General features: G+C 40.4%; 1 protein-coding gene across 1 annotated transcript in view; it reads left to right on the top strand.

The window, feature by feature from the left end:
- The window catches only part of RAB31 (RAB31, member RAS oncogene family), a 104326-nt gene that overhangs the window by 40474 nt on the left and 40833 nt on the right, over nt 1-23019 (top strand). Inside the window, exons 2-3 of the mRNA XM_016208925.2 lie at nt 4212-4291; nt 12825-12906. Of these exons, the coding sequence (XP_016064411.1) occupies nt 4212-4291; nt 12825-12906 (162 nt within the window). The remainder of the gene's footprint in view (nt 1-4211; nt 4292-12824; nt 12907-23019) is intronic.

The raw sequence follows: 23019 nt of genomic DNA, 5'->3' as shown, positions 1-23019 counted from the left end.
TGGCAGGGAGGCGATTTAACTTGGTCAGAACCTTAAGAGGTTTTCACTGGGACTCAGACCATTTGGTTCTGACTCTTCCAGCCAGCTCTGTGACCTTGAGGAAGTCACACGGCTTCCTCTTTTGCAAAACTAGGAGATTGGACAAGATGGGCTTCGGTATTCTCATAGAATGGAAAAAAATACACGCGTAGACAAGTTTCCTTCCATTGCTATAAGTCCACTAAGAATAAAGTGGCCTTTAAAGAATGCTGAGCCTCCTTTCTCATCCTTTCTCTTGCTTCACAGACGCCTTTAGTCACCCAGCAGGCTTTCTTCTCTCCCCCTGCTTTAAACGTTTATGTGTTGCTGCGTGATAGTCATGATTCACGGGCGGCGATTTCCTCTTGTGTATGTGTCATCGTCTGAATGAGGTTCCTTCAGGGAAAGGAAATCACAGAGCTGAGTGATTCATGAAAACTGCCCAGCATCCTGGCTTCAGGCCTCCTCAGCAATCCTTGGGCAGGGCCTTCCCCTCGTGGTCAGCAGGGGAACAGCAATGGGTCTGGGAGCAGGAGGCTCTGGAGGTCATTTCTTGAGCTGTCGCAAAGCCACTGGCCAGAGGTTATTTGAGGCTGTGTGTGTTTTTTTTGTAAGAGTATTTTCTTTTCTGAAAGAAACTAAAACTTTGCCTATCCTTTTGTCCTGTTTTTTTTTTTTTTTCCTATCAAATGTATAAGCAAGTGAGAGAGAAATGTTGAGAGTTAAACTGTAAAAAGAAAAACACTGAGTGTATTTGACTGAAGAATTGATTGTTAGATCCAAGTTTGGGCAGGTTTGCCGCTTTGCTACCCGGAAAAGCTGGTGTTTTGGCTTCAGTTGCCTGTAGACGGTGATGAGTAGAGATGGACAAGATAGGACTTTTGAAGTTTTTGTCTTCAGGGGCGTTTTGAAGGTCACCTTTGCAAGAGCTGTTTGGCTGTTTGGGGGATTTGGAGCCAGTTGTTTTGAGCAGAGCCCTTGCGCAGAGTGAATGGATAGACTCCAAAATGTGCTTCCCAGAGCAGAGTCCTGACTGTGCAGACACACAAAGTAGCCAAAGCCGTGTACACCCAAGGCCAGCCACAGAGAGTAAATGCCATGCTGCTTATGGGGGGACGGCCGTGCGGGCCTGAGATGTAGAGGCATCTCACAGGGACGTTTTTCTCAGCTTGGAAGTAGGGCGAGCCTGGTGTAAGCTGAAAGGACACCAAGGAAGGCCAAAAAGGAACAAAGCCTGGGAGGTAAGGATTTGTCTCCTGAGCTCTGGGCAGTGGATTAGCCACAGGCAGAGCAGTCCTGCCCACCACTGTCTGCAGGCACTTACCTCTGTCAGGCACCTTTCAGGGCTGTGGAACTCTCTGAACTCTGCGCATCGACCTGCACACTGCAGATAAACGGCTTTTGTTGCTGCTGTTTTATTGGGCCCAGAACCGGTGAAGGCTGCTCTCAGTGAGATGTGAGACCAGGAAGCTCGGGAGGGGCCGTGTTATTTCCCATGTCAGGGCTCGCCTACTATGGGCACATGGAAGGTAGCACTTGGTGATTGCTTGCTGGCCCAGTGAACGATGGATGAATAGAAGAGCCCTGAGAAAGAGAATTTCGAACTGTGATCGAGAGGTCTAGAGAGGGACAAGACAGACCCTCACATTAACCTGCCTCCCCCTTGTGGGAATGGCTTCAATGGGTGAAGAGAGGCCAGAGATTAGTCATCTAGCATTTCTTGTGAGATAATAAATTTGAAAGCTGTCTACAGTGGGAGAGGGATGCACCCCATGAGAATGGTGACATAAAAATGAGTGTGGTCAGTGTTGGGGAGAGGTCCCCGCTCTGCCTACTTGGCAGTTCACAGAAAACAATTCACTTTATAAGAGTGCTTTTTCCTTGTCTTCAAGGGTAGGGCAGCAGAGTTCTTCAGTTTCAAAGGAGGGCCAGGATCCACAGGGGGTTTTAAAAGCAACTGAGATAAAAAGAACTGAGTTGTGGTTTGGGGGAGTGAGGGGAACATTAGCCGGAATCTATACCGAGGGTGCAGCTCAGAAATAGCAGCTGCATTGATTTGGAACCTGAGGAGCTGAAGTTTTAATTCTGTCTTCTCCTCTCTGAACTCTGCACATCGATCTGCACACTGCAGATAAACGGCTTTTGGTGCAGTTGTTTCATTGTGGCCCAGAGCCCGCAGGCCGCTCTCGCTGGCATGGGAGACCTCTGGAGAATGCTTTCCTGATGAGTACCGCCAGCCAGCGTCCCCAGGTTTGCTGGAATGGCCCCTACGCATAGGAGTAAGAAGGAGCAAAAATAATTCAGATTGCCTGTTGGTATTTCAGATCTCATTTCATATTTCAGTTTCTAAGGAGTAACACATTTCTCTGAGTTTCAACATTTTCTCCTCGATAGTTAGGTTTTTAAAGCTGTGCCTTTAATCTGAGAGAACTGTGTGACTATTTTTTTCTTTTTGGGCTAAATATGTCTCATTCCCCTTTCACTTATAGACCTCAAAACGACTGTATGTTCCAGCCTTTCAGATAAGCACATTTTGACGAGGACTTCGGTGTGCATAGTATGCGAACCTTGCATCTTCTGGCCTTGCCGCCCCTCTCAGAAGAGTTGTTACTGGCAACTGCTCTGTTCTCCTTTCTGGACAGTCCCCCAACTTTATTTTGTAACTCTTCCTTTGAAATTTCCATTTCTACCGTTACATTTGTAATTTCTGAGAGTAAGTTCAGTCTTACGTTCTGAGTGAGCATCATCCTGCTCCTTTTTGTGTGTATAACTGTCCAGTATTTCTTAGCTGACTGCCTCTTTTTCACAAGATTAAAGTGTGTAGCAAAAGCTCTGTTTGCACCGAGGCTTGTCACCTGCCGCACACACGGCCTTCAGTTGGGAGACTCCCAGGATCAGGACCCGCATCCTTTCTCCTCTTACCTAGATGGGAACCCTCACTCCTCTGTGGGGCTTGCGCAGGGCAGGGAAGAGCGCCGGGGCTCCCTGAGCTGTATCTAAGGTGCCCAAGCCCACCTGCTGTCCCGTGCAGGTTTCCTGAAGAGTCACCCTCCCATCAGGAGGGTCTGTCCTCTGGTATGTGGCCTGGGTGCTAAGGATACGTTTGTGTGAACCTTTCACTGACCCTGATTTCACTTGCTCCCTCAGTTCTTGATATGTACAGGACTCTGTGGCATGAATTGACTTGATTCTCATTAGCTGTTTCTCCCTGCAGGCACGTAAGGCTCCAACTCTTCTTTCTCACTGACCATTCGGCCAAGTGCTTTACGTGGACATTGCTTGTCTGGTGTTATCTCTTCTCCTATCTCTTGGATCTTGTGTATTTGTATATTTTATTCCTTAAGCCATTTGCAAGGGTTTTGGGAGGGAGTGGATAGAAACACATATATTTGATTTCCAATATGTAAGTAGACTTCTATCCTAATCAGCTTAGAAGAATTATTTAATGGAGAAAGAGCTGAGATAAGACCTTCATATAATTAAGCAAAACTGGAGATCATTATGCAAACATCAGATTCTAAAGAGAAAATGTTAGAAATACAGAAATTAGAGCCCTGGCCAGTAGCTCAGTTGGTTAGAACCTCATCCTGATACACCAAGGTTGTAGGTTCAATCCCTAGTCAGGGCGCATACAGGAGTCAACTAATGAATACATAGATAAGTACAACAGCAAATCAGTATCTCTCTCTCCCTCTCTCTCTCTCTCAATCTCAATCTCAATCTATAAAAAAAAAAACTTAAAAAAATATGGAAATTAGAATTCACAGATCTCGCAGGGTGATACCTAGAAACATAGATTACACAGTTTTTGAATGCTAAGGTTTTGAACAAAATAAATTCTATCTGTACCAAAACAATGTGATGTGTTGCCATACTTCTCTAGACTGCTCTAAGAATTTTTAAAATTTCTGGAAATATATGTATTGTGGACATGCTAATTCTAGTTTAATTCTTGCATATATGTAGGACATATTTCTAAAACTTATTTTTACCATACTCCTTTTCTTTCTATGAAAGCAATACAATTGCATTGTAGAAATTACTGGTAAGAAATAGAAGAAAATATACGCGCCCCCCCCCCCCCCCCCCCCCGCCTCAACGAGAAATGACCTCTCCTATCCTCTGGTTCTGTGTTTATACTAGGTCATAATTGGCACTGTTGGTCTTCATGGTGTGTTGTTATTCTTTTCCAGGACACCGGGGTTGGGAAATCAAGCATTGTGTGTCGATTTGTCCAGGATCACTTTGACCACAACATCAGCCCGACCATTGGGTAAGTTTCCATGTGTTCCCCCTTTTACATTTCTTCCCTTGAAAGCACTCAGAGAGGTCACTTTGTGCCTGAGCCTTCAAGAGGTTTCATCCCAGCCAGTGAGAATCAATCTCAATGGTAAAGACTTTGACAGAAATTCAGTCACTTTTAAGTTGTATATGTGGGTTTTCTGTTCTTGTCAGTGATTTTTTTCCTAGCCAACTGTTGTCATGCTGCAGTCTAAGGTCATTTCCTTGATCTCAAAGAGCAGTATTCTAAAAATCATGCCAGCTTTCTTTCCAGATGGAAGATGAGACACAGGACAAATCCCAAAGGTTCTGCTGTAACTTGCCTGCCAGTAAACCTGGACATGCTCTCCACTCACATGGCAGAGCTGTCTGCACAGTCTGGGAGAGGTTAATTTTCATTTTCTGGATTAATCGAATGTCAGCATTTCCATTCTAATGCTTGCGGACGGAGGAGTGGATTGTTCACTTCTGAGACCCTGACCTTGGAATGTAGGCACATTTTCCTATTCCATTTTCCCCTTTGCTGTGGATTCTTTTGCCAGATGTGCTTGTGCTGTGCGTTTTGCAGGTGCATGGTTTTTCACTCTCTTAGAGCTTGGCTTCACATATTTTTCTCCCTTGCTTGATCCTTGCAGAGAGCAAAGTTTCATTTTCTTCAGAAGGGAAACAATGCATATATATTTTTTGAGAATTCTGTAGGATTGATGACAGGCAATTGTCTCTGTTGGCCATAAGTGGAGAAAATTCATGGCATGGCATAAGCAGTTGGTTGATAGGCCAGTGGTTGGAGCAATGGAGGTGAGACAAACCAACACATTTTTCATTTAAAAGTGGCTTAAAGAAACATATTCACAAAAATATGTGTCAAGAACTGAAGAGCCTGCAGGCCAACAAATTAACTCCCAGTGTCATGGATGCTGGCAAAAAACACAGGACTCCTGGGTCAAAGACGAGAGAAATAGCAGTAGCTAGAGTATTATTTTGCATTGGTTCCCTAAGCTCCAATTTCCCATAGGGTGATGTGAAGAGGGTCAAGTGACACTCCACATGCAGTAGCTTGTGTTACAGGAAAGGAACCCCAAGTTAGGGAACCCAAATCTTTTGTAACGGGCAGAAGCATGTCTGTGCTTTACTCCAAAGGGAAACCTTATTTCTCCCTTCCAAGGCTATTTGCTCTACAGACATCCTTGAAAACACAGTCTGCGAAAAAGCCAGTACCTCTGTTTGCAAGAGACTCATGGAGAATTGTCTCCTAACATAGTCACTTCTGTAGATTGGGGACAGTTTTATACAGGAAATTCTTTTCAGTCTTCTCTTTGATGTACTTTTTTCCCCTTAACTTGCCACTTTGTATTTCTTGATAATAAAAGTAAGACCCATAAGAGCAATTAACTCTAAAGGGTGTTTCTAGAAGAAAGTCTTTCATTGTCTACTTTTTAAAGTTAAAATTAAAAAAAAAATAACAAATCTGAATTCCTTTTGTAATGATTTTTTTTTAAATAAAAAGGCAACCCATGCTCCTACTACAAATATGGTAAAAGTGTTCAACATAACCATTATGTCTAGGTATAAACATCATTATACCTATACAAAAGTTTATCATTTTGGTCACCATCTTTTCGTCAAAGCAAGTCATCATGCCAGCCCAGGTTCAAGGGAGGGGAAATAAACTCCACTTCATGGTGGGAAGGGCAGCAGGCGGAAGCCTCCCTCTAACCCAGTGGATCGTTGGTAGCCAGTCAAATACTGTTGACGGTACTTTGTCTGGCAAATGCATTGTAATTGTTTTGGGTTTTTAAAAAATTACATATTATAGGGAAACTCTCTGTACCTTATGCTTGTTTTTTCTGTATGCCTAAAACTTTTCTAAAAAACAGCCTATGTATTAACTAAAATATTATATATCTTTAAGTTATAGTGCTCTTTATGAAAAGTTTAGACCATGCATAAATATCTAAAAACAAAAACGGTATCACACACTCTACTTAACACGTTGCAGCGTGCATTCGTTATCCACGTGCGTCTTCCTTACTCTTCCATGAATACAGATTTCTTGGAAGATGGAGCAAACAGAATACTTTAAGTGCTGTCTCTGCATTTTCTCGACAGAGTCAAGATTAAAGTCTAATTTTTCTGATTATAAACATTGATGTTCGCCCTGGCCAGTGTGGCTCAGTTGGTTGGAGCATCATCCCGTAAACTGAAAGGTCGCGGATTTGATTCCCAGTCAGGGCACTTACCTGGGTTGTGGGTTCCATTCCCGCTCAGGCGTGGACAGGAGGCTGCTGGGTGATGTTTCTCTCTCACATCAATTTTTTTCTCTCTCTTTCCCTTCCTCTCTCTCAAAAAGTCAATAAACATATCCTCGGGTGAGGATTAAAAACTTTTTCTTTTTTTAAAGTTCATGTTCACTCTAAAAAACTAAAAAACACCTAACTTATAAAAATAGAAATTATAATATGTATATAGTTTTATATCCTGTTTTCTACTTAATATTGTATGAACATGTTCCTATAATATTACATAATCTTCAAAAACATGAAAATAATATTTTTTTTCTGATTATATATTCATCATAAGAATGGACAATGAAGAAAACTATGAGGAAAAATATAAAAATTACCCATGGACTACCACCTAGAGTAACTACAATAAACATTGGGTATATTTTCTTTCAGTCTTTTTCCAATGTACTATATATATTAAATACTTTTTTCATTCAACATTATATTGTGAATCCTATGCCACTAAATGTTCTTTAAAAGAATGATTTTTAATGGCTGTTTTCTATTTAAGCCATTTAGATTATTTATAAGATTTTTAAATATTTTAAGCAATGTGATGATGTATATCTTTGGGCATAAATACTGGCATGTACCTCTTTTTATTTCACTGGGTTAAATTCATAGCAATGGAGTAATTTAGTCAAAGAATAAGAACATATTTGAAGTTTTTGATGGGTATTGCCAAGTTGTTTTTTCAGAAGACTGTCCTTATTTTTGTATGTACTCACCAGCTTTAGGTATGACTTAGAAAATTTTTGTATATAGAATTTTGAATTGTTTTTTTCCTGTAAACTTCAAACTTAAACGTTTCTCACACCTTAAAATTTCTTCATAAACACAATTTTAAGTGATTGTAGTGTTATGTCCCATTATGCTTTCTATCCACATCATTTCTCACATTTTTTTGGAGTCAAAATTAAGCTCAGCTCCACCATTCTTTTCTGTTGTCTTTTCCTGATATAGTTTATTTTTTCAATTTTAAAATTGCTCAAAATTTCTCCTGTCTTCTGAGGTTTTGAAAACATGTTTCCAAACTGCAGTTTCAGAAAAAATAAAGCTAGCAGGAATGAACAGATTTTTGGAAGATGGCATAAATGGAATACTTTTTAAAAGATTGTGTGTTTTAATCCCTTGGTAGATTTGGTGGGCTGGTATTCTGGCTTATTGATGTGTTTTGTTTAGCCTGCTTTAAAAGTTTTAAGCCAATAATGAAGAATCAGGAGATTTTTACACAATAAAATTGCATTTCTGGCTTCTCTTATAAATCAGTAGGCTTGGAGCACATGCTCACTTGGCAGAAGCCAGGCGGCCCTGAGCCATAGGCACTCCCTGTGGGTGGACGAGCTCTCTCTGCTCCATGTTGTCCCCGCTATTATTATTGCTACTATTATTTTTATCAGTATTACTTTTACACCAGCCTGTTTTGCTCATTTACACGTCCTACTTGGCCCCATGGACACTCCAGTTCATGTCCCTGGCACCAGAGCCTTTTTCTCAGTAACCCTGCTTGCCCCAAGAGACAGAGCAGCTAGATGATTTGTTTAAGTGAGCAATAAACTTGTCACTCAAACCAAGGGAGTCCACTGTTAAAATCCACCCTTGTTCTTCCTACTGAGATCACATTCTCATTGGCAAAAGACCATAGGCTATGAAATGTCATTGTCTTAGCATTGAAAGAGTTAATTCTTATCATCTCCTGTGACTCACTCTGAAAAATCTTGGCTCTGCTATTCAGGCAGATATTGTCGACATCTTGAACATATATATATATATATATATGTGTGTGTGTGTGTGTGTGTGTGTATGTGTATCTCCCTTTCTATTTTAACTTTTACAAGGAAATTGGGTTACTTCTCTGCCAGATTTTGGTTCCCACAGATAATGAAGTCAGTTCAGCATGGCCGATCTCCTTATCTACCACTCTGGAAGGAAATCTATAAAGAAGAAAAGACACCTGAGCTTCTTAAGGTTCAAAGCTAGCAAAGAGGCTGAAAAAACCCCAAACAACCGAAAGATTAATGATCAATCTTCATTCCAAATATTGATAGTCTATCTCCTAGTGGCAAGAAATCAGGAACAGAGAAGGGTATGTACACGTGCATGTGTACATATGTGTGTGTGTATTTATATATATCTATATACGTGTATATGATATGCATACTACTATTACTAAAGCTGTTCCTCACAGGCTTACTGTGTACCAAGGGAAAGTTTCACAGATGTCATTTGATCTACAACAGCCCTCTAGGTCATGTAGAGTGGATATTGGTCCTGTTTCACAGATGAGGAAACTGAGGAACTCTCTAAGTGCCCATTCTGCTCAGACTGGCAGTGAGGGCCTCAGCTTTCTTTCCTGACTTTGCCTTTAATTCTTCTTTGACCAGGGTCAATGTGGTCTTTTGGGTCTCAGAAGCCCCCTCTCTCCCAAGCTGTAAAGTGAAGGGATTGGCCTGGATATTTCATGTATTTTCCAGCTGTAAAAGTCTATGATTCTGAGATTTTAAAGGCATGAACTTAGTTTTTTCCAAGTGTGAGAACTTTTTTTTAAAAGTCTGAGAACTTTTTGCCCTAACCTGTTTTGCTCAGTGGTTGGAGCATCAGCCCTCGGACTGAAGGGTCCCAGGTTTGATTCTGGCCAAGGGCACATACCTCGGTTGTAGGCTCGATCCCCAGCCCCAGTCAGGGCACGTGTGGGAGGCAACCCATCGATGTGTCTCTCACATCAATGTGTCTGTCTCTCTCCCTTCCACTCTCTCTGAAAAGCAATGAAAAAATATCCTCAAGCGAGGATTAAAAAAAAAAAAAAAGTCTGAGAACTTTTAAAGGATAAGATTGATGTAGCATTTATCCTGTTGCCTAGAACATATGAAGGAATGACTGCAAATCTGCCTTACGTCAGAGTAAAAAAATGAACACAAAACCAAAATATTGATATAGCTGTCTACATAAAAGCTTAAAAGGTGTTTGTGGAAAAAAAATTCTAAAAGTAAGCTTGCCCTGGCCAGAGCATCGGCCTGAGCACTGAAGGGTCTCAAGTTCAATTCCTGGTCAAGTGCACATACCAGGTTTTATCCCTGGCCCCACTTGGGGTGTGTGCAGGAGGCAACCAATCAATGTGTCTCTCTTGCATCGATGTCTCTCTCCCTCTCTCTCTCTCTCCTCTCTCTCCTCTCTCTCTTTCTCTCTCTCTCTCTGTCCTCCCCCTTTCCCCTTCCCCCCCTTCCTCTCTTCCACTCTTTCTGAAAAGCAATGGAAAAAATATCCTCAGGTAGAGATTAACAACAACAACAAAAAATTCCATAAACAAAGTTAAAGGGCAAAGATTAAACTGCAAAAATATATTTTTAAAGTACAGTATTACAAAGGTTAGGATAAAATACTAAAAAAGTACCTAAGAAAAAGATGAACAGCTCAACAGAAAAGTGGGCATGAACTAAAGATTGACGAGAAAAATACAAGTGAATAATAAAGACTAAAATGATGTTCAAACTTCTACTAAGCACAATAAAAATAGGGCTAAGATGCATTTTCTACCTGTCATCCTGGAAGAGATTTGAAGGATTAGTACTGGTTGGGGAGAAGGCGGTCTCATGCATGGCCGTGGATGGGTAGGTAGGTACAACCCACAGTTTGGTGACTGTAGCGAAGTAGAGCATGTCTGCTTCTAAGAATTAACTCCAAAAAAATTGTACAAGGACCCACAGATTTAGGTATAAGGATATTCATTTAGTTATTGTCATTATAATGAAAATAGGTGACCCGAATGCCTATCAATGGAGTAGTGAATAAATTTATAACATGGTGTATAATATGCAGTCATTTTTTATAATGGTGTGCATCTACATTTATAGAAATGGAATAATGTCCATGATATATAAAATAGAGAAGAAACAAAATTTACATAAAGTATGATCAATTTTGGTGGTAAAAGCTGTATAAAAATAATTTGGAAGGACATATAACAAGTCATTAGCAGTGATTGTGGCTAGGTGATGAAAAGGACAGTTAAATTTTATTTTTTTTAATTTCTTTTTTGCGAAGTACATACATCGCTTTTATAATGGGAGAAGTAATAAAGATAATTCCATTTCTGAATTATATTTGCTCTTATCAGTGGTTTGGGATGTATATTTTGAGCACTTTTAAAGATATGAAATGCCATGGGACAGATGTGGTTTTTGATAGTATTTCATTTTTTTTTTTTTTTTAATACATCTTTATTGATTTCAGAGAGAGGAAGGGAGAGGGAGAGAGAGAGATAGAAACATCAATGATGAGAGAACCATTGATCGGCTGCAGCCCGCAACCCCGGGCATGTGCCCTGACCGGGAATCGAACCCTGATCACCTGGATCCTAGGTTGACACTTAACCACTGAGCCACGCCTGGCTGTGCTTGATAGTATTTCATCATATCACATAAGAAAAATACATAGAATATCCATTTAGTGCAATTATCCATTGATAATTAGAACTCTCTGTTAACCCTTGGTGTGTATATGTATGTTGTGGGAATAGTGTGGGAGTTGTAAGGACATGTACTTTTCTCCTTTCTACATGCAGTTTGTCTTAGGGTGAAGTTGTAGAAGTTGAAGTATCACTGGGGTGAGTGCTGAGTGGGTGCAGGGCTTTACCCCCAAAAGCTCTAATATGCATCTCCTAAGAATAAGGGCATTATTCATACCTAGAAAATTAATCCTGATTCAGTGATAATATCTGACATGTAGTCTAAATTTAAATTTCTCCAACTGCCCTAAAAATATCTTTTAAAGCTGTTTTCCTCCCCATCCAGGACCCGGTCAAGGTCCATATAATAGGTACGTTTGGTGGTTTTATTGCTTTCTTCTTTCTTAATCTAGATTCTAGAACATCTCCCTGTCCTTTGTTTACTTTTCATAACATTGACTTATTGAAGCATTCGGGCTAGTTACCTTATAAAATCCTAGATTCGCCTGATTGCTTCCTCATGGTTAAACTCAGATTAAACATCTTTTGGCCAGAATGCTGCGTAGATGTATGTACTTCTTATTCCATCGCACCGGGAGGCTTCTCATGTCTGGTTGTCCCACCATTGGGGATGCTTACTGTTTTTTAATGAAGGGGAAACTTTATCTTATCCACACAAAAAGTCAAGGGTATTAAACATTTCTGGTATTAGATTTTTATGTCTTTCATGAGCACAGAGAAAAAGCTTATTGAGAGAAAATATGCAAAAAGAGAAAGAACTCATGGACAGGGACAATAGTGTGGTGACTAGGTGGTGGAGGGGGTTGTGGGTGGTGGAAGAGGGTATATGGGGGTAAATGGTGATGGAAAAAATAATAAAATAAAGAACATAAAAATATATTTAAATGAAATAAAACTATAAATACTGGAAATAAAGAAAATATGCAAAAAAGAAAGTACCAAGTGTTTTATCATCTGAGAATTTCAAATTCTTCCTTTTTCTGTTGAGAAAGCATAACTTTGCTAAGCTATCAATCTTTATCCCTGAATTTATGCAAGTAGGATGGGAATTAGATAGTAGTATTTTTGTTGCTGCTAGTGTGGGATTCATAGCATAGGTAAAGATGTAAGGCAATTTTTAAAATATATATTTTTCATTTTTTTTTTTTTTTAGAAAGAGGAAGGGAGAGAGAGGGAGGGAGAGAGAGAGACATCGATGTGAGAGAGGAACATCAATTGGTTGCCACCTACCAGGGGTCGAGCCCACAACCCAAGCCTGTGCCCTGACTGGGAATCAAACCAGCAACCTTTTGGTGCATGGGATGACGCCCAACCAGCTGAGGCCTCATAGACAAGGGCAAGGCAATATTTTACTTGTGCCATTGCAAGGCCCAAACTGGAAAATGCCCAAATACCAGCTGTCCTTTTCACGCTTAATTGCTATAATGATAAGTTTTTAAAATCTACAGTTTCATTTTTTTTTCTGATCTTGGGCATATTATCTTAGAACAACTGAAGATAAATGGTTTTGGAAATAGTGTTTTGAATGCATCCTTTGCCTTTCCCCCCCCCCTAAACCTCCAGATGGACTATAGAAAATGCAGAGTATTTTCTTTTTGGTTACAGAACCCTAACAACCCTTCTTTCCTCTTAGTGACCCCCCCCAAGGACAAGGACAATGCTGGGAGCTTTTGGAGTCCTGCTGAGTCATAATGTTAACTTATTTGAAACAAAAGTCTTTGTGAAGATAGTAGAGGATAATTGGTAACATGGAGATGTTGATTCTGTTTTTTCAGGGCGTCTTTTATGACCAAAACTGTGCCTTGTGGAAATGAACTTCATAAGTTCCTCATCTGGGATACTGCTGGTCAGGAACGGGTAAGGATACGTTGTTGTTGGCTTTCTACGGAAAATGCTGATATCAATTTCTGAAGGTTTCTTTGTATTTGGCAAGACTCTAGGGGTTGCAAGTGACAGAAACCCAGCTCGAAATGATTAAAGCAGAAAAAGTAATGTACTCTTTAGCTATGAGAAAAATGTAAGGGGGAGGGGGAGTGCCTATTATAAGGCAGGGCTGAGTTCAAGCCCTTCAAATGTACTGTCAAAGGCACCCAACTCTATTCCTTTCCTTGCTAGGCTCACTTCTAGATTAGCTTCATTAGGCAAGACCCTCTTCTTCCCTTCTCCAAGGGTGGCAAGCAGCTCTAGGCCTACATTCTGCCACCTTAGCAACCTAATGAAGGAAAGCACTTCTTTCCCTGAGTTGCACCCTGCATCTTGGCACCTGAGGGTTCTCTTTGGTCATTAGGGTCACGTGCTCATTCTTGAACTTGACACTGTACAGAGTTTGGGGGATTTGGCGCTCCTACTGGTCGGGCCAGGTAATACACTGGCTATCAGCTCCACCTGAATCACATTGGCTGGAAGTCAGGTAGTCTTAGTTCCCCAGAGAAAGTCTGGGTTCTCTTACTGGAAAGTGAGGGAGTGGATGTTGGGTTACCAGAAACAGTAGATGACTTTTCTCTTATTCTTAATTCTTTTTATTTGCTGGAAATATTTATGGAGAAGATTATTTAAGAAACTCGTGTCTTTAGGTTTTAAAAAGTGAAATAATGAATACCAACAGACTGTGTCTATAATGGAATTTGTGTAATAACTGGAATGTATATTATCAAAGTTGAAAGGGGTGGTCAGAATAAATGGAGCACAGGGATAACCAATACCTTGTCTTAACTGAGAGCTTTTAGCTTGATTAAAACTTTCATCAGGGCAAATACTTATGGAGTAAGATAGGTTGAATTTTCCCTTGTCTGATCCAAGCACAAAGATCACCTTCTTTACCTGCCCCATTTAAAATGGTCAAAACTTCCTCTTTTTCCCTCCCTCTGTAGCTCTTACCACCTTCTAATATACTATTTAATTCACTTATTCTGCTTATTTTTTTATTTTTATATATATTTTATCCTTCCCCAAGGATATTTTTTTTATTGATTTGAGAGAGAGATAAGTATGGGAGAGATACATCAATATGAGAGAGAAACATTGATTGGTTGCCTCCCATACCTGCCCTGACCAGGGATGGAACCTGCAACATAAGTATGTGCCCTGACCTCCGGAATTGAACCCGCAGCCTTTTGGTGTACAGGACAACGCTCCAACCAGCTGAGCCACCCGGCCAGAGCACTTACTCTGTTTATCTCTCTCCCTCAAAGGAAGAGAATCCAAGGTTCAGGATAATCCATCATTTTCATTATCAGCTCCTAACAAATCAAGTGTGTGTTTATATAATTTTCATTTTATATAAATCCTCATTTAAAACTAACTTTCCAGCGTTTGTAGATGAAAGCATTTAAAAAATTTCTTTTTAAAAAAAATTAGGACAAATCTCCTGGCCTACAAATGCTAACCTCGTTAGAATGTCTTCTATTTTGCCATTAAATTAAGAGGACAGACTTGCATACACAAAGCCACTGCCTGAAGCACCTCTTCAACTCTGTCAGTCAGCTGTGCATGCTGACTCCTGAAATGAGGGGCACGGATTAAAGGAAGAAATGTCTTCTTAGGGACCTCTTTGTTACATACTTTTGTATTCTTTGTAGTTCTGCTAGTTTTTTTGGTTTTGGTTGTTATTTAAACTTAAGCAATGGAGTTTTCTTGCTCCCCATTTTACTTTTGGTAAATGAAATGGTTGCTTTTGCAGCCACTTTTAATGAGCGTAATAAGCTATTTTACAAATAGCTGGCTTAATATTAGCAGTACTACTACTTCTACTACTGGCTGATGTGTCCTGAGGGCTTGCTCTGTCCCATGCACTGTTCTGAGTGCCTTCTGTGCACTAACACATTTAGTTCTTGCACAGCACCCTGCGGTAGGGACTGTTTCTATCCCCATTTACAGGTGAGGTCACAGAGGCATAGACAGGTTAAGTAACTTGCTCGAGATCACACAGTCAATAAGGTATAAAGCTGAAATTTGAATCCAGTAGTCTGGTTCCTGAGCTTTATAGTTTTGTCCTGATAGGGAAACCACACAAAAGCCATAACAGTTGAAAGTAAACTTATCCACAGTTTACTACCCAGCTATTCCCACTATTGACTTTAGATGACCATGCTTCAGGTATCTCGCTATGTGTGTGTTGATAATTACATGTCAGTAGGATCAAGATTCTTTATAACCTGCTGTTTTCATTTGATAATACCATGTTTCTACAGGGAGATTTCTGTATGATGTAAGCAGAGTGTTTGATATTTACCTACCTATTCTAATATAATATTCCAGAGGTTGACTGCTTTTGATGAAATTTGGTACACTGAAGTGACTATTGTGGTTTGTAATTTGGCCCACTTACCATCTCAAAGCAAAACTGCAATAGAAAAATTTTTATATGATGGTATTTCTAATTATTATAATTTCTTTTCCTAAAATTTGACTATTAAAGGTTATAGATATCTATAATATGACTATATGGTATGGCTGTACTTCAAAAAGCATCACATTATATATTATATTAGTATTATATATGATAGTGTCATATGTTATTATAATTATTAGTATTAAGGCATAACTCCATAGCATTGCTTCAGGGTTGAACAATTGAGTTTTGGATGATAATTTCAGGTGAATGCTTTTTAGAATCTAGATTTGTGGAGAGAATGTGAGCAACATCCACATGGTCTTTGTGGTCATCGATCCCTCTAACCCTCGAAGGCCTGATTTAGTTATCCTCAGACTGTCCTTGTCTTGTGTCCCTTGGTGCAGTCTTGCATCTCTCCAGTGATGGCAATTTTTCAGTCGTTCTGGCAGCTTATTGCTGGACTTAATCGTGCTTGTAATGACGTTGCCTAATGTTTGATCTAAAAATAAATTCCCTGCTGTTGCTTGTGCCTATTGCTGTTTGTTCTGTCTCATTAATTATTGGAGTCCAGTGCATTTTATTATCCCTCCTTATCTTTGTAGAAATATGCTACTGTTCTCCTTAGTGCTTATAATTTTAAACAAACAAAATCTCTTTGGATTTATGATTTGACAATATAAAGACATAGATCTGTGCCCTCCAAGGAGGATAATGCTCAGTGTAGTGCTTTGCATGTGTTAATTAGTCAGTATTTGTTTATTTGTGGACTGACTGAACCAAGTTCTGCCTAGCATACGTGGCATTCTGGTTAATGCCCTACTTACTACTGCCCAGTATTAATTCTGTATTATATTTGTGGCATAATTTATACTCCTGAAAAATTACTTTTCCCTCTGAGCACTGGGAATATGAAAGGATTCCCCTCCTCTTCCCTCTCTTTGTATAAGAGAACGTTCATTCTTGACTCGTCTTAATTTTCATTTAACCATTTGTGATGGGCAAGCAAATAAATGGTCATCCACAGAGTGCCTCTGTAAAAAAAGTTTTAAAAAATTTAATCATTTCCAATTGATTGTTGAATCCAATTTGTTAAAAGCCCAACATTTTCAAGATTTGTGGACTTAGTTTATTAGTTTAGTGTTGAGAAGGGTAGAGTGGGAGCTTTTGCGGGTTTTCACCCTGCCCTCTTTAGATGGGTCGTGCTGGTTTCTGTTTCATGCCATGCTGTGAGGAAGAGCAGCTGTAGCTCAGAAGGATGTATGCAGGAGCCACAGCCCAGAGAGGTCCCAAGGGAGAAAAAGGAATTGATCTGCTCGGCTCTGTTCTCCATTTTCCATCCAGCAGGATTTGTGTGGGGTGGTGAGATAGACTTCTGTTCTAATGTGTCAACGTTTTTCTTTCCCATTCAGTGTCCTTTTCACTTCCTTCTTTGCTTTCCTGCTAAATTGGGACCCAGAATATCCTTATTGCTGGTAAAAATATTTCATCATAATAGGAAATACAACCTTCATTTTCTTCCAAATCATTCTGTTTCTGCTTTAAAACACAATCACTATCCATAGGATAATGCAATTAAAAATGTCCATAACTTGGAAGAATTTCAGGCTTCATTTTCTTGGTTTGATCCATCAGAGCAACATTATTTTAACACTCTAACATGGAAAAAATATTAATATCATCTTATTATTTTGTTTCATTTGGTTGAAGTCCGTGTTATAGCTGCCTGTCCTTCCTAGTGGACTGCCTGAGTCACAATGTGGCATTTATAAAATCTGGGTTTCAAATGAGCCACAGTCACAAATTCCACAAAGGTGAATTGATGGTTCCATTATTAGCATAAAAACTCTTTGTTACTCTACAAATACATCTCAAGTTGAATAGATTGGCTTCTGAAATCAGACTCATTATTTTATGCTTTTTAAAGATGAAATTGGAGGACACATACAGATGAAAAATAGCCTCCTTCCAAGTCCTTTAGCCCTAAGCTAATTTTAGTCCCTAGATTTGCTTAATCTGGACATTTCATATAAATGGAATTATAATCTGTGGTTTTTTGTGACTAGCTTCTTTCACTTAGCATAATGTCATCAAGGTTCATCTGTGTTGTAACATGGATCAGTGCTTCCTTCCTTTTAGTGACTGATTAGTATTTCATTGTATGAACGTACATCATTTGTTTTTCCACTCACCAGTTAACAAATGTTTGGGTTGTTTCCAACTTTTTGGCTGTTATGAAAATAATGGCATTTATGAACATTCATGTACAAGTTTTTGCACAGGTGCATGTTTTAAAAAAATCTCATGGTTACATATCTAGGAGTGAAATTGATGGGTTGTATGGTAATACTTTGAGAACCTGCCAAAGTGTTTTCCAAAGTGGTGGTAACATTTTATATTGCTACTGGAAATGATTGAGGTTCCAATTTCTCCACATTCTTGACAACACTTGTCTTTGCGTAACTCAAGGTCACAAAGATTTACTCCTATGTGTTCTATGAATTTTATAGTTTTAGCTCTATGATCCATTTGTTTTTAGTTTTTGTATATCTTGTAAGGAAGGGATTCAATGTCATTCCTTGTATGTCAGTATCATACAAAATCAGTTGTCCCAATACAATTTATTAAAAAGACCCCTCTTTGCCTAATTAGTTGTCTTTGCACCGTTGTTGAAAATGAATTGGCCACAAATGTGAGAGTTTAATTCTGGACTCTTAGTTCTATTTGTTTGATCTAAAATTTTATCCTTATGCCAGTACCACATTACCCTGATCACTGTAACTTTTTAGTAAGTTGTGAAAGTGGGTCGTGCATGAGTCCTCCAACTTTGTTTTTGTTTTTCAAGATTGTTTTGGCTATTCTGGGTCTCTTGCATTTCCACATGAATTTTAGGATCAGCTTGAAAATTTTTACCAAAAAAAAAAAAAAATCCAGCTAAGATTTTGATAGGGATTGTATTGAATGTGCAGATGGATTTGGGGTTACTTAATCCTTATTTAAATGATGAGTTATGAGCAAGCTGTATGCCGTCTTCCTCTCTTTGGAGATTATCCATGGATTGGAAGTGCAGCCTTGACCTCAAAGTGGTACCTAAAGAAAAATTCTGAATAAAGTATTAAATCTTTTAAATGTTTAAATATGTTCCCTGTAGTAAACTCATATAGAACCATAAAAAAGGTTATATTTGTAAAGTAATTACTTAGAATTTACCAAACCATTATTAGACTTGAAATTTATAATATTGGACTAAATTATGTTTTTTAAAAGAAGAAATCTATTTTCAAAACAGGATTATTTGAAGCTGATTTAGTTTTTTTTCCAGCAATATTATCTAACCTCAGAACCAGACTTTATATATACCTTAGTACATACTGCTAAAGATAATATGATAATATTCTGAAACTCATTGATTCAAAAGGCTTATGGTCACTTTTCTAGTGAGTGCACAAACTTTTTTTCCCAATTGTGAGATATTTCAAGTATTCCAGAAAAGCTCAGGAAATAATATAATAAACATCTCTAATTGCACCACCCAGGTTTGTTTAATCTTTACTTGCTCCATCTGTCAGAAATTTTCCTTGAACCCTGGAAGGAAAAATCACACATATGCCCTCAGGAGCTGACAGTTTAATGGATGCAGCCATGAAATCTGAGCGCTGCTTGCTGTTTAACCATAATGCTTGTTTGCCTGCATTGGCTAATTTTGTAAGCGCCTACCAGTCTACCATAATTTGAAAGGTTTGGTGATTGGACAGCCTGTGCTCAGAGGGCCAGGATGCAGGTAAGCAAAGCTGTGGCATAAATACTGGGTCTGAATGGGTCCATGAGAAAGAAAAGAGAACCAAAGCTGTCAATATCCAGCTTTAACATCTAAAGTATCTCTCTCCCTCCCCCTCCCTCCCTACCCCTCCTCCCTCCTCCCCTCTCTCTCTTTCTCTCTCTCTCTTCCTGGCCCTAGAGCCTATGGGCCAGAAAGTGGTTCACTATTCATAGGTCACTGCTAAAGTCAGAGAAAGTTTGACCTGCGGAGTACTGGAAGAATGGGGCCTCTTACAAGCTCAGAATGAGCTGCTCTTTGTTTCCCCTCTACTTGCCCGCAGCCGCTAGAAATAGCAGAGGGAGCTCCACACACACCAGCAAATAGCACGCGTTCAGAACCCGGCTCCTAACTCGCTGTTGGAGGGGATGCTGCACCCTATGGCACCTTCCCCACAGACCCACCAGAGAACAGTTTTCCTCGGAACCTCCCTCCGGTGAGAGAGAGTAGGAGTAAATACACGATTTTGCTCCCCCCTCCTTTCCCAACCCAACAGTGCCTTTAATTAGTGCAAATTGAGATCTGATGAAATAAATATTCCCTTCCCCTCGTTCCCCTCTGTGCCACTCCATCCTCCCATGGTAAGGAGACAGATTAGAAGCTTGCAGTTGGGTGTATGCTATTAAAAATGAGATCATCGCGGTGTGGTTCAGCAGTTGAACATTGACCTATGATCCAGGAGATCAGTTTGATTACTGATCAGGACACATGCCCCAGTTTGCAGGCTCGATCCCCAGTAGGGGGCGCACAGGAGGCAGCTGGTCAATGAACTCGCATCATGTTTCTATCTCTCTCCCTTTCCCTTACTCTCTCTGAAATCAATAAAGACATATTTTTTAAAAATGAGATCAACAGCTATCAATAGAGCTATGCCATGTCATGGTCTTTTAGAAGAAGCCTCAGGAATCACCTTCAGTTAAAAATGGTACAGCTGAAGAGGTGCAGTGATTTTTAAAATTGGCAACAGAAACTGCAGAAGGAAAGCATGACAGTGATATTGGAGGAAGGGCGCCTGCTGGCATCTGTGTGGGCAGAGCTGGAGCCACCTTTGCTGACACATCCCCAGAGTTGTACCGTTCGGGGTGTTGATGTCCTTTAGGAAATTAGGAGCTAAGGTGCAGAATTGCCCTTCTGGGTGTCAGAATGCCACTGACAGGAGAGAAGGGGAAAAACATGTCCACATGCTAGAATAAATTTAGTATGTCCTTCGGGAAACACTTGAAACATTTCTGCACTCGGCCGGTGACATGGGAAAGCTGGAAGTGAAGGAAAGGGAACGGGAAGTGGGAGCCAGGAGCGGTGGGGAGGAAAGTCTCAACCAGGAGTTGATCTTAGAAAGCAAAGACGAGCTGCTCCTGCCTGAAAGTACACCCGGCCCCTTTCCCCTTCTGCATTTTGTCACAATAGATCACGCTGTTTTCCTGTGTTCCCCGAAAGGCATCTTCCCCTCCTCGTGCACCTTCCTCAGGGACAGGCTGGATCCAGGGGGGAAGGTGACTGTTAGATTCCTCACAAGTTCGCCACATTTTACTGGTGTATATTTTTGTCTGGGATGCCCTGAGTAGCTTCTAATTGTGAGGCACTGTCTGCGCCTTTGGGTTGAGGCCAGTTTCCGTTCTGCTGACTCTCGGAGGACCTGTGGCAAAGATTCCAGCAGCCGGGCTGGAGAGAGGCGTCGGGGGTGGGGGGTGTAGGGTTGCCTTTATTAAGAATTCTGGAAGTCTTTACCTGGTTGTGTTTTCTCTTCTCCACTCCTCTCCCTATTTTTATTTTGTACAGTTAATTTCCTAAATGTGGTTAAAAGGCAGGCAAAAGGGCCTATGAAGCCTATGAAACTCATTCTTGACAAGGAAATTAGGCACCTGGACTTCACGTAATTACCAAGAGTGTGCTCCTGAGGTGCTCAAGGACACGTCTAAACAGGGACAGCTGGAGTGTTCTCAGAGCACAGACTTTGCTGTTTAGAGAGACTTCCAGAGCAGCCTCTTTGAAGGCAGTCTGACTTCCAGCCTTCACTCCAAGAAAACGTTCATTTCTTGAGGCCAGGAATCTTGTCTTCTTCCCCTTTTCTATGTGTTTCCTGTGGCTGCTGGAACAGATGACCATACATTTGGTAGATTCCCTCTCTCACAGTTCTGAAGGTCAGAAGTCCAAAACAAGTCTTACTGGGCCAATATAAACTACTGTGTGTTAGGGATGATCTTGAGGCTAGGGGATGAGAAAATGGAAATGCATTATATTATGCTCTCTTCTTGTGTGTATTTGAAAATGTCCACAGTAAAATGTTAAAAATAGATTTGATGGTCTATGTAAATAAATGTCTTAAGGCAGCAGTTAAAAACAGGATTCCTCTGGCTTCTGTGTGGCCAGCCTGGAGGCTACTGCAGTCTCTAAATGCTGTGATGGAAACTTCTGGACAGGCAGATAAAGAAAGATGGCCTGCGTTCAGGAGAGAGGGAGGAGTGGCTGAGGAGTGCTGGGTCAGGCCTGCCATGGGGTGGCTCTCAGACCCTGGGTCTGTCCTATTCTGGTAAGGTCCCTGGTGATATTTGGCTGTTGCCCCATCCTGCAGGGAGACTTATCTCAAAGATGGACATTTACTGGGAACAGACATTTGCTTGTCAACAGAGAGGTCAGAGCTGAGGTTCCCTGTAGCTGGGTATTCATGGGTAGGAAAAATGAATTTCAACAGCATTTCAGAACCTTGATTCTGTCTTATACATTATTCTAGGCATCACAATATGCCAATTCATTACCTTGTCTTTTATAAAACACAATTCATTCCCTTCCCCACGACACTGTTTTTATGGAAAAATGTTTGGATTTGTGTCGGATCATTTTCTCCTACAGAGAGTTTGCACGGCATCTTGTCCATAAGGAGTCAAATGCATGTCAGGTCACCTCTAAACCCCACCCCCTCCTGGTACTTAGCTTCACTCCTTTGATGCCTGAATGCTGAGGAAGCTCTTTGACATTAATTGGCACATTAAAAGAAAAAGAGTAAAAAGAAATGGAAAAAATGTCCCTTCTTGTTCCAAAAGTAATGTACCCTGTTAAAATTTTAAAAAATTCAGAAATATTAAAGCAAATGGTGGTCTGCCTATAATGACATTATTAAATAATGTATACTGCTAATAGTTTGGTATACTATCAGCCCCTTTTCTGTTCAGCTATACATACTGTTGGGTTTTAGGACATCTGAGTAGGCATATGAAACAGACCCACTGCTTTTCCATGGAGAGAGAGGGTCTGTGTAAAAGTCAGGGGCGTTCTTCTGAATGGCACAGAGAGAACATTCAGTAATGGTTTTTCCATTCAACTTTTGCCAGCTGAGAATGTTGGGAATGCCAGGAATTTTCCTCTACCACTTCCCTCCTTGTTTGAATCCTAATGCACCTCGGGATATGTTTTGGCTTCTGCTCTTCACTGTCCATGGCCCCAGTGTTCTGTGGGAGGGTTAACATTTCTGATTGTGCACCGGCACCTGAGACAGACCAGCACTGGCTCTCAGGATGCTTTGAAGCGATTCACCAGGGACAGAGTGTTCTCTGAAAGTCATAATACAGAACCAATCCCTACAAGTTCCTGGACCAGATGCCAGAGACTTCTGGCCTGGATAATTCTCATCTGGGAAGGCCAAGCCCAGCTGGAGCCTGCCCTTGTTTGGAAACTTCGCGTATTTTCCACCACTGCTCATTCTTGACATGCCGAGTTTTGCTGCTGTGGAATTTATGATGCCACAAACCTGCATTTAAGGAATTTTGCCTGAAGCAGACTGGGTGGTCTGAAGGATTAGATTTCTTGGAATAATAGTTTCCACTGT

The sequence above is a fragment of the Miniopterus natalensis genome, chromosome 7, assembly GCF_054644295.1.
Source record: "Miniopterus natalensis isolate mMinNat1 chromosome 7, mMinNat1.hap1, whole genome shotgun sequence".
Classification (NCBI taxonomy): Eukaryota; Metazoa; Chordata; class Mammalia; order Chiroptera; family Miniopteridae; genus Miniopterus; species Miniopterus natalensis.
This window is presented reverse-complemented; position numbering and strand designations above follow the sequence as displayed.